Genomic DNA, 13,210 nt, shown 5'->3' on the forward strand with positions numbered 1-13,210 from the left:
TTTGTTGCAAAATAGTACGCAGGTTCAACCAATCATTCGCCGCTGAAATTATTTTTCGTCGAATTTCGCAGATTCTCTCCCACTGAAGTCGCCAAATTTCTTGCAATTATTGATTTAGTTTTTGAAATTGCAGCAATTTTTCTGAAATTAAGTTGTTATTCATTCAAAACTTTTTGATCTGAAATAACGAAGAGTTGTGGTCAAATTTCATATTAAAATTTCCTAATTAATACTCAGTTTATTCTACTTAATTGGATGGGACTGCTAATTAGTCCATAATTAGCTTACACTTTAATCTCTTCCCCGTGCACAGACAAACTATAATTTTATAAAATGTTAGAATAAGTCATTGAATTTTTCCAGAATTAGAAGAGATGTTCAATGAATTAGTAAAAAACTCTAAAATATCATTCAAGGACAAAATAAACAGGTTTTCTAGTAAAATTTCATCCAAAATTTGAAATCAAGAAAGATTCGAAAAATCCTATTTCAAGAATGAAAATTCAGATCAATGTGAGAAGCAATTGACTGTAAATTTGTACTTCGGTTAAAGAACGGGTTCATCCGACGACGTATTTTTTTCGTGACTTTGTTTTTTGCCGGTTTCAATTCATAATTCAGGTTTCAAAGTCAACTCTGCAAATTTTCAGCGTGTAAATTATTCTTTCATGGACTCTAACGTACTTTTCATTTCCCTGGGCATTGTTCGAAATTATTTCCTAATTAACTTCGTAATTTACGCAATCAAACGTTTGCTAACATTGTATTAGATGCACTTGTAAGGAAAACCTTAAATCTTTCGTTAAGGTACCTGAACAATCAAACAATCGACTACGTGAACTTCTTGGACGACACCGACCAGAAGAAAGGCGAGCGCCCGCCTGTGCGCTTCGACGCAGATGGCAACCGTCTGGACATCGAGCTCAAGATCATGAACCTGCGCGACGCCACAGGCGGTGTCAACAGGGCTTGGGAGGAGGTAAGCCATCAACATATATAAATGTATAATGAATAATAATAGTACGGCAATTCAGTTAGGTTTTATATATACAATGAAGCAGTATTATTGTATATATAATGAATAAATGAGATAATAGTACGGCAATTCAGTTAGTATTTTATATATACAATGAATCAGGATTATTATATATATAATGAATAAATGAGATAATAGTACGACAATTCAGTTAGGTTTTTATATATACAATGAATCAGTATTATTATAACTCGGCTGTTCAGTTTGGTTTTGAAATAACTGCCATAAAAATTCTGTTGTGCAAGGGATTCCGTTAATTAATTTGTTCAACGAATAATTAAATGACGATCGACTGTTCAGTATTAATATCAAACAATAATTCTAACTTGAATCAGATCATCAAAATTTATGAAATTTATGGGGGTCAAATGATCAAAGTTTCTCTGAGGAAACGATGATCATAGAAAGAAGATATCCAATGCTCAACATGTCCAGCAATATTTTTGATGAGCTAATAGCTCTAGATTATTTCAAAAAGACAAATTAATGAAAAATTGAAGTAGCTCCTCTTAGGTTAATAATTTCAATCGGTCTTTAAGTTTATTTTAATTCGTGCCTTTTAAGAAGTAAATACAGTTCAAGTCACAATACCAAAGTCAAGCTCGTATCATTGCACGAATTAAACTATATACATTGTAAGCGAGTGCGGTTATTTAATGTTATCGCTCAATCGAGGTTAGAATTGGTCTCGCTAACGAGTCTTGGGCTCACAATTTCTAGAACTTGCTTATCAGTAACCGACTGCTTCCTTAAAGAGGATCGACATGAAGTTGCTTGACTTGCCTCTTGTATAAAACTGCTTATAAGATGGCTTGTAGAACAAACGTGGTCATCCCAACGTTATACTATGTGACACTATGGTGATCAGGTAAATGTATTCCTGCAATGAACAAATCAATTAAGTAAAAATCAGACAAATCCAACAAAAAATTATGATATTTATTGATCGAAGCTTATTGAATTCAAGCAAAGTTTTAAAGACATGATTTATAATGGTTGTGAAGTCAACGCATAGATCGGTTTAATCATTGCTGAACCTTCCTGCGACTACATTGTGCTTGACCAATTAAAGCTCCACGTGCCAAAAGGCCTAGTTACGGAGTGTACTGTTAGTAAACAATTTATTAATTGGCAGTTAATGAGCGATTCGTTATTCTGTATGTTAGAATTTCCATTTTGTGAGCTTTCAATCGATGTCCATAAAACGGATTGCGTTCATTTGTCTTATCGATAAATATTTACTGGTAAAATTTTCCACTAATTTTATCACGAAGAAGCGTTTTTCTAAGTAAACCATAACGGCGCAATGTACATTTTCGAAACTATCAATTGAAAAAGCATGCATTATGGGCTATGCAACGAATAATTTCAAATTTCACGTTATAATAATTTATATTACTTTCATGTTTATTTTATTCAAATCAGTGCACTAAGTGATTGCATTAAGGAGGTTGAATCATTTCGTTCTTCTAGCATAAATAATTCTGTCAGTATTCAATGGATTTTTTAGTATCCAACACGTGATGTTAGCTGTAGCTAGATCTGTATAAATTTACCGGCCCTGGTCATCCTATCGCTTTTTTGTTTGCCCCAAAATGATTCAAGAAAAATTATTTTAAGTCCTCGCTAGTCAAGCATTTTCCCTTCAACATTTCATGAAAATAATTAAGATGAAACAATTCATAGTTTGAGGCAATCACGCCAAGTCGAACACGGTATCAATTCGGGCGGTGGATCAAGCCTTTCCTCTAAGCTCTTTCAATAATTGTGGTCGCCAAAGTTCATTTTCAAATACTTCACTTTCCACCACCAATTTTCCATTATTTGCCTACGTCACTGCATTGCTAACTGTGTGAAGCATATATGTATATGTGCCCAACATCAAACTATTTCAAGACCTTAAGATCTCATTAAAAATATACTTCATATCAACATGGACGGTTTCGATGAATTTTGTCATTCACCCAAAAAATCATTCGTTACCTATTAATTGGTGCTGACAAATCAGATCGCCTTATTCCTAAACGCTGTAAGTATCCTAATTTGAACTCCGTCTTTCATTGTAATAAACCTACTCCTGAATTACGGGAGGTTGCGTCTCCGTTTAGTTGAGAAATTAATCCGATTGGACGAAAAATAATCTTTAATTACTAACATTTTATTTCAAGCGCATCTGATCATAATGTTAGGTTAACGAAACATGTTCACCCGTCGCGGGATCACTCGTAAAAGAAAATAAATTTAGAACATATTGAGTAGCAGCTGTTTTAATGTGTAACATTTACAACGGATCATTGCTAATATTGATCATATTTTAAAAATGTTTAACAATTACAACGGATCATTGCTAATAATGATCAAAGGTTAAGCCATCAGCGTGACTAATACAATCGATGTCAACCACAATCTTGATCCGTCCAGGTAATGTCGTGATAATTGAGCCGGATGTCAGCTCCCTGATTTAGCCACCTGAAGTCAGCTTAATTGCTAACCCGAGAAATCGTAAACGAAAATCAAACCGAAATTAACATCAATTAATGACGAGTTTCACTCTCATCTAAGCAGTCTTAGTCTGATTCGTGGAAATTTTCACAATTTATCTTTTTTCTCAAAGGAAATAAATCGATAGTGTTTTAAAATTTTGGATTTCCTAGAACAAACGATGTTGAAAAAAACGCACTCCGTGAATACTGCCCGGTTTTACTTTCATAATAATTTATGCCATTTTCAGTCGAAATTCTTCACAGCATTTTACTACGTTTTATCAGCTTTCGAAGAACAGTCTGGCCTGCGCCGCTTTACAGAACGTCAGCCAACTACTCTGCTGACGGATGCAGTAATTGCTCATGTAACCCTAGCAATATCAGCCATTCGCTCACAGAACAAACGGCACAAATTGCAGTCATTCCAAATCTTGCCCGGAAATCACTCCCTGAATTGCTATCGCTGGAATCGGTGGAGTCGATGATAAATGGATTTCATGTCTAATTATTTTCCTAACTCGCAAAGTTGGGTACAAGAGCAAGTTATTTACTTCTCATGTTATTATTGATTCCTAGCAGATGGAACAGCTTGGTAAAACCAGGCATTCGAATGGATTTTATTTTGTAATTTATTAGCTTCAAATTACTGATACAAATTTTCATAATTTCATGCAGACAAATGAGCCTTGGTTCAAATTGTAGATCTTGAGTGAGAACAGTGAATCTAAGGAACCATCTAGCTTCAGTTGGCGACCTCTATGAACTGAAAAAAGAATGTAAATGAAGCTAGCCCTTCTATAATACTGAGTTTTAACAGGCGTTCGATGTTCTGGTGCTGAGTTAAGCTTAAAAAAAATATAACTCAGTACTCACTGCAGTGAGTGACAGAGAGCGCATTCGGACGCTCTGTCCGTCACGGACGGACAGACCGACAGACAGACGTGTCGAGCACAATAGTGCATTTTTCCATAAATGAGAAAATGCTCTAAAAAGGGAGTTACATCATTATGTTTTGCGTAGAAGAAGGGGCTCAAGATATTTTATAAATGTTACATGGAGATGAAATGTCGAGTGCGTTAAGTTCTTGCACATATCCTACTGTTCAAAGATCCTGGCCGTATGATTATTGCCCTAGCAATGATCAAACGGCATTTGTCTACTGGTTTCAAAAAGTTGAACTTCAGGTCTACGCGCAATCGAATGAAAACCGAAGAGTCCTGAACAGGATTTCGTGCCCGATAGTTCGAGCAATAACAGCACATTTTGGAATCGCTTGGTTGACTTATGTCGACTTATGTTCCGTAATGGTCAGTTTTAGTGCGCAAAAACTAGTAGAATTACGACGCAGAAAATGACTTCACAAGGTCTTTTAAAGAATATTGGTCTGACGTAGATGATTTTTTTTTTGTTAGAACATTTCATTATGATGAGCACACGAAAATTCAAGCAGAACCACATTTGACGGACGGAGTGCATGGGGTGGGGGAGGGGTTTGTAGGTTGGGAAAAGATTTATGAAAGTCTTTTATGGGAATAGTTATCATGATTCAAGTGAGATTTTTAGTTGTGAGTTATAGTTAGTCCATTACTTCGTTGAGTATCATCCCGAATTTCAGAGATCTTGAATTCCACATGTAAAAATTTCACTAATTGTTCCAATAATGAACAGCTTAAAGATTTGTATGTATGCAATTTAGATCTGAGCGTTCGATTTTGACTCACTTGTAACAGAAGTACGTGTTGAAAGAAGCATAACATTGCTATTGGATCATCAATTGCTCCAACACCGAACAGCGTACAGATTTCTAGTAAATGCAGTGCTTTCGGTTCTTTCATTATTATTAAGTATGATTCTGCCAATTGAAATTGTATGCTTTAATATTTTTCATGTTTTCTCCCCGCAATCATTCTTTTTATTGACTTGAAACACTTTTGCAATCATTCACGATTTTTGCTTTCGCTATTTTAGTCCTTTGTTGCATTTGATGACAGTGCACGATCACTTTTAAGCTTTGTGGTTTGATATCTTTATCATATTGTGCTATAAGTACAATAGAATATATTGCACAAAACTGTTCTATAAATTAACTAATATGGGACAATTAACTAACAGCTAGTTTCGATTGTCTGTTCTCCGACTGGTGAAGTCGAAAAAGCTGTGGAACAAAATATTGATTTGTTCAAATTCGTTTGAAAATTAAATAAATTGTAGCCCACATGACAGGACCATAATTAGGAAATTCCCTCGATAATATTGTTCACTGTGGTGGGCGGATACATATGAAAAGTGCCCTGCAATTATACCTGGTGATAGACCGATGATTGTAAGGCAATTCAACTAGCTATCGAAAGACAGGGTGAATAATATTATGCCTGTTGAACGGACAAGCTATTAATGGAATAAAATAAATTTTAATTACAGTCATTCATCGGATGTTCTATAGGTCCAAATATAGCACAAATACCATTTTATGCTCAACTTCTTTCCTACCTGATGTTTGATTTTAAACTTCTTAACATCTTAACCTGTTTGTTTTCAAGTACTTTATTGGTTTGGAACACTTCTTACAAGAATAATATAAATTATGCAATTTAGAAAACAAGTAATAAACAGGATCATAACACAGAAAGATATGATGTGAAAACAATACAAATAAATAAAATAATGGCATGAACAGAAATATTCACTCTCCCGTTCAAAATGTCATAAAAATACAAATAATTATAAAAAAATAAAAATATGCAGAAATAATGCAATCCCGTGCTTCAGTGAAGAAATCATGAATATCAATTAGTTAAATGAAAACCCGCCTGCACGAGATTATTTTAAAAGTGCCTTAAAACCAGAATCCCTAACACAAATTAAGGTGTGATAGAGACTGCGAGAGACTCGCTTTGGTTGTGGTAAGGTAATTCTGGGTCTGCTCGGTCACTCGACCGCAACCAGCGACTAGTCAGAGTCGCCTTGCCGACTTTATAGTCTCCTGAGAGTATGGCAAGAGTGGGCTTGGCCGAACCTATCCAGCCTATAAACTGCCCAGAGGCTGCCCTCCAAGCCCACAGCGGAAGGCAGTGGGCAGAATCCTGTCGGAGGTGCACGGGCGAGCTTGTCTGCACCTGCATAACTAAATGCATGTATATTTCGTACCGAAATCGCAGAATTGCCGATTCCATGGAATCGGCAATTCGGTGATTTCGGCACGACATATGCATGCATTTAGTTATGCAGGTGCAGACAAGCTCGTCCATGCACCTCCGGTGGGATTCTGCCCACTGCCTTCCGCTGTAGGCTTGGAGGGCAGCCTCTGGGCAGTTTATACGCTGGGTAGGTTCAGCCAAGCCCACTCTTGCCATACTCTCAGGAGACTATAAAGTCGGCAAGGCGACTCTGACTAGTCGCTGATTGCGGTCGAGTGGCCGAGCAGACCCAGAATCACCATACCCCGAGTATAGCGAGCCTCAGGCAGAGTCTCTATCATACCTTAATTTTTGTTGAGGTAAGAGTCATTCTGTATGCTTATGGCTTACTTCGCGTCTGTACTATTGTAATGTTTAAGCATAAATAAATAGACATGGTCCATGCTGAAATTTTACGCAGACTGCGTACGAGGTAATGTACACATATGGAGCATGTCTTATTATGGGATGATCTTATTTAAAGATGATCTTATTTCAAGCGGCCCTACTGTAATAATTTCATTTAAAAACAACTTAAAGTATTGATCGTACTTTTCAACATCGGTACTGATCAATATGACCGTATCAAGTATATTATACGTGCGTACATGTTGGGTCACAGCTGTTGCACTCAAAATTGGGCGTTCGAATGCAAAATATTTGAAATTTGACGATTAGCTCACGCTTCAAGCTATAGCTACCTCATCATCTGAATAGCGTTCGTCGTCATGAAAATATTCTCCATTCAAATATCAATTATTAATTTCACATATCATCTAAAGATAAGCGCGATCAAAGATATACTTTCTTATCAGCGTATTAGTTTCTTCCAAAATTCAAGAGCTACCGACAATGTGGCACTGAATATTTTCGCTTTTGTTGGCCGGCCAGGAAAAGTATGAGCCCACCTGAGTGGCTTGAACCGCCCAGGTGTCGTAAATATCAATTTAATATTCGGGGACGAAGGCTCCTGTGATGGCCAGACAATTTCGTCCCTTGTTGCCGCCGCTATTTTACGTTCTCCTAGCAAGCCTCGGCGAACTTTTCGTGGGGCTTATGTGACGCAGTCAACTTTAAAAATGAAATATTTCCCTGATAAGCTAAAATATATTTTAGCATGTGAATGCGTAGTGGAAAATGTTAACGTGAAGTACACGAAGCTGAAAATGCCAGCTGATTTCGTGGAGTTACAATAACACTTGTTAGTTCCATGGATTACAAGGAGCGCTGAATCCATAGCGATAATTTTTGTGCGGCTTGTTTAGGCGTGACAGTTTAATGATGTTTGGGCAATCCAGGCTTTTAAAGCCTGTATTTCAAGACGCGCTGTCATGGCAAGATAATGAAAGAATGGTCCATAACGTACGTTTCTAGCAACGACAAAAAATACAAAAAACGCATGCCATGAAAAGGTGTGAGATATTAATGAAATAACATACATATGAAGTTAGTAATCAATAATAAGGCATAGCTGTCTGGTCTCTGCCAACTGACTCTGTAACCAAAAAAGTGAATTACCCTACACCAAACAACTGATTTCACGACTGACATTCTGCGTTTGGGAGCTGCCAAGAATACGATTAGAAATATTTTAGTATTTGACAGCAATTTTTAAATGTTGCATTTCTTTAAATTTATCTATTTATCTGATTAAGACTAGTACGGAATAGGATTCATAGCTGGAATACCGCTTTTAATCATTAGGCAATTTTTAGATCGATAGATAATTTTTTAATTTAGATAATTAGATAATTTTTTAAATTGCGTAGATAACAAGATAATTTTAGTTAGATAATTTTTTAAATTTTAATGTCTAATTTTGCCTAATATCTAATGTTTAGAGCTAATGGGAACCGCAAATTGCTCAATTTTTCAACCGGTGATTTACTCATTCAATGAGAACATTTTTTAAATGCTCAGAGTTAGCACAGCTTAGAATTTGTTGTACTTTCTCGTAAGCTTCAGGACTTTGAATTTTTGCCTCTTGAATTTTTGCCTTTCCGAATACACAACATCCATTGATTAATTTCTTTGTGATAATTCGTTAGTTAATACTCTATCCGTAGCGAGTCAAGTAAGCAATATAGAAATTTCTGGCGCCAATTTTCTCGGTGGAGTTTTCTTTGCAAGGTTTTGTCTTGCATTTCATTTAAATTTATTTCATAAATGGGATTTTTGTAGGTCACAAGAAATATTTTAAAACTTAGTTTAGGTAGGTACTTCGCTCGTTAACCCGTGATCTGACTTCAACTTCGTAGTGGAAAATTATTTCCTTGCCTTCTGAATTTAATGTTCGAAATTTTCTATTTTATTGCCTCACCAGGGACCTAATAATATTTTAAATGAAGGTTCGAGTCTAAAGTGTCAGCATCGCAGATGAAACACTGAATATTCCTGCTCGTCGGTATAAATTTTTATTTTGCCAATACTACAAACTTTAAACTGCTGTATTGTTTTGAGATCTATATACGGAATAGTCATTTGTGCTTGACATTTACCTAGAAACATCATGAAAGTTAAATAAATTTCCTTCCTATTCGGTGAAACAACGCTAATAGGCAGACAGCGCATGACATTTGGTTCTCTCATGGACTTATCTCAGTCTAGTCAATAAAAATCGACAAGAATCGGCGACAGGCCTATCCAGGCCTTTTCTTCTACGCCGAAGATACTATACTATACTATACTATACTATACTATACTATACTATACTATACTATACTATTACTATCTCGCTCACAGATCGGCACCTGGCGGTCGTGGGAGACATACGGGCTTTACGTGAACGACATCGTGTGGCCGGGGTATAAGCACGTGCCCCCGCCAGGAGTGCCTGAGAAGTTCCATTTGAAGGCAAGTCTACAAACTGGTTGTCAGTGAAGTAAAAATAAATAGATTCCGCTCAACTATGTCTCGAGGACAATCTTGACAACCAGAATATGAAATCAAATTTTAATAATATTAAGTAGAGGATGGTCAATAAATCTGGTGTACTTGTCTCATGGTATAGATTGGATGATGTGCTGATGGTAAGAGCGATTCAAAGAAACAAAGTTATTATCAACTATGCACTGTATCATAACTAGCTGAGTTGACGAAATCGACAATGCTGGTGGTCTGGAAATTCAGAACGCCACAAGACCTGGTTCGAGTTTGTCAGACCATGTCTCGAGATATTCAGACCGTTTCTCGACTTAGTCAAGTCATGTCTCGATCGAGTTACTAAGAACATGTCTACAGCTAGTCTGATCATGTCTCGTATAAGTCAGGTCATATCTCGAGTTTCTGAGACCAGCAGGCCTCAAGAGACTTTTCTCGTCCGTCTTTTGCTTTCGAGAAATTTGTCGATAACATCAGCCTCATACTTACAATATACAATACAATATATACAATAATATATACAATATACAATATATATATAATATATTGTATATACAATAATATATACAATACAATATACAATATACCCAGGCGGAAAAAATGTTTTTCAGATATCATTCAAATTTATTCTTTTTGACGAAAATTTTGTATTGTCTTTTTCTGTGCTTATTCAGTTAACGTTATCACTGCCTGAGTTCTAAAAAAAAACAACTAATATTCCGAAATGACTTTAAATCAGAAATGATTTTTACGAGTTTATATAAACTACATTAAGATATTATCCAAACTTGCTGCTGAATTTTCCGTAAATTTATTCGATTTTTATTAACTAAAAAGTGGTCTTTTGCTTAACAATTTCATCACAATTTATAATAATATTATTAGATATTAGAGGTATTTTCGATGACAGATGATTGAATTGCTTCGATTTATACGAAAAGTAACATTTTTGAACATATTGTCTGAAATAAGTGTTTCTGGAATATTTTTGAGCAGTATACACGTTTTAAAATGGTAGTTGCTTCTAAACCCAAATAAAAATATATTGGTGGAGCATCGATAATTTATCGGTGGCTATAGGTTAAGCACCTATGGCGCAACGATGCGACATCGATGACGTTTCCGGCCTGTGTTCTACATATAACCTGCCGATGGCCACCCTACACGACAAACTCTTCCACCAATGTGGAATGAACGGTAGCATCGATGAGCCACCGATGGCCACCTTCTAAATTAAGTCGCTAAAAATTTTCCTTTTAGGTAAAGTTTCCTGTTTCAAATCCAATGCCTTTGCATTTACTGATATTGCTTCATACATCATGCATTCTGTTAATAACGTATGCACAGCAATAATGACAGTATAATTAACAATGTCTGACATGTAGCAGGAACAAATTATTACAGTACCATACACATACCTCGTGAGTATTTGACTTGAAGAAAAGTCCCTGCCCGCAGGATTCGAACTCTAATCTCCCTTGCGCGAAATCGAGCCGCTATACCATTGAGCCACCGGAGAGGACATGTCACTCGAATCGTTTTCAAAGACTTAATTGAAGTAATGCAAGTATTAATTTCATCAGATGACAGAAGTTTAATGCTACGACTGTGATTGCTCGATGGTTCCATTAGCCATTTTATTCGAACATGCTGCTATATTCGAGAAAACAGCCGCTGAAAAACTTAGTTTATCCGTAACGAACGATTTTCCAGCTCAGAGTGGAGGCTGCGGTAAAATGCTTAATAAGTTTCGAAGTTTCATAGTAAGAACATTGCACAAATTGACAGAGGTTCAATACGAAATATTTTCGCTAATAATATTCTTGCGTGAAATATGGAATTGATATCACTAAATGGTTTTGAATTATGTTAGGCGTGAAATACCTTCCTCGCTTCATGTCAATATTTTTCTCTAGCATATTATTTATTCTTTTGCGTAGGAAAAATAGCGAGACCACTTTATTATGAATGTAGACTTATACTCAATATAATTATCTGACGGTATATGCAAATTTCACATTAATAATCATGAATTTCGCTATCGAAGTCAAGATAGAAGACCAAATTTTCACTTGTATCCCTTTGCATAAAGAAGATACTTTTTTGACCAGCAAATTACCCAGAGAACACATATTTTGAGCATAAATTGGTAAAGATTAGTAGGAACGAAGCTTCAAATAGGTATGAACATGAGTGTACTCGCTCGCTGCGCTGTAGAGATGCCGAGCCGCCGTCGACTACGTCAACGTTGATTTAGATAAATGCGGCAACTTGAGAATGTTGCAGATTTCATGAAACACACATATTCGATCAATACAGTTTATACATTAAACAATATACATCATGTATATTGTTTAATATATATATTGCGCCTGTATCAATATACAGGCGCAAACGACAAATTCGCAACAAATTTACGTAATATATCGGGTGAACACGAAAAATTTGATTCGCCGTCATCTTTTGGAAAACAACTGTAATACAACTGTAATTGTATATATTTCTTATATTTAGCATTCATTTAGTAAGCATTCATATTTATTTATTTGCGTAGTAGCCGTGCTATTTAAAAAGTGAGCGATCACAGGTGTTAAGGAACAAGTTGATGATTGATTGACGGTTCCTTTATCGACGTGTTCGTGAATCAACTGGATGAATTTCTGATGTGCCCCAAACTACACTCCTGTTTGACGTGTGAAAATTATCCTCGCATTTGTCATGTGCTAATTACCCTTCTGTATTTCGCACTAAAATTTTCTTTCTGTTTGCTGCGTTCCAATAACTTTCCTGTTTGTCGGTTTCAAATAACTACCCTCTTGTTTTTGCTTTCAAACTATCCTCTTGTTTGTTACTTTCAAACTACCCCCTTGTTTGTAGCGTTAAAACTACCTTCATGTTTGTTGCGTTCAAACTACCCTCTTGTTTGTTGCGTTCAAACTACCCTCTTGTTTGTTGCGTTCAAACTACCCTCTTGTTTGTTGCGTTCAATCTACCCTCTTGTTTGTTGCGTTCAAACTACCCTCTTGTTCGTCATACGAAAGGCTTTTTTTAGTTCGTTGTCCACAAACTATCTTCAGGTCATGCGCGCTAGTCTGGCAATTAAGAATATTCTTGCTTTAGCCAAGTTCATCTCTGAACGTTTTGTGATCATGTTGGTATTCGTCTTCTTTTAGTGTTATCTATATCCATAGATAGCCGAGCAGACTAATTGTGTAATGGACGTATTTGTCTTGTAAGCTGATTAACTCTCTAATGGATTGTCCAGCAGACTGATTGTTCTGTGGAAGTATTGTCTTGTAAGCTGATTGTCAGTTTTATGAATTGTTTAGCTAGCTTATTATAACATGGGATTAATGTCTGGCGGGATGATTGTATTGAGGGCGGATTGTACTTCAAACTGATTGCATCTCATGCGGACTGTCTAGCAGACTAGTCAACTCGCGGAAGAATTGTTCAGGGAACTGTTTGAAGGATTGTTCAGCGGAGTGATTGGCTCACAGGCAAACCGTTATGCTGATTAGTTCGCATACTGATGAATTGGGCTTCAGGAAGTCTCTTTCTAATGGATCGTTTTTTCTGACTGATTGCCTTACCACTAAATTTAAAGGCAGCCATGTTCTCGAAGGCTGATGTTC

General features: G+C 36.3%; 1 protein-coding gene across 1 annotated transcript in view; it reads left to right on the forward strand.

The window, feature by feature from the left end:
• The window catches only part of LOC108667076 (glutamate receptor ionotropic, NMDA 2A-like), a 126,940-nt gene that overhangs the window by 24,506 nt on the left and 89,224 nt on the right, over positions 1 to 13,210 (forward strand). The window contains exons 6-7 of the mRNA XM_047883925.1: positions 808 to 979; positions 9,438 to 9,548. Of these exons, the coding sequence (XP_047739881.1) occupies positions 808 to 979; positions 9,438 to 9,548 (283 nt within the window). The remainder of the gene's footprint in view (positions 1 to 807; positions 980 to 9,437; positions 9,549 to 13,210) is intronic.

The sequence above is a fragment of the Hyalella azteca genome, unplaced genomic scaffold, assembly GCF_000764305.2.
Source record: "Hyalella azteca isolate HAZT.00-mixed unplaced genomic scaffold, Hazt_2.0.2 contig14048, whole genome shotgun sequence".
Classification (NCBI taxonomy): Eukaryota; Metazoa; Arthropoda; class Malacostraca; order Amphipoda; family Hyalellidae; genus Hyalella; species Hyalella azteca.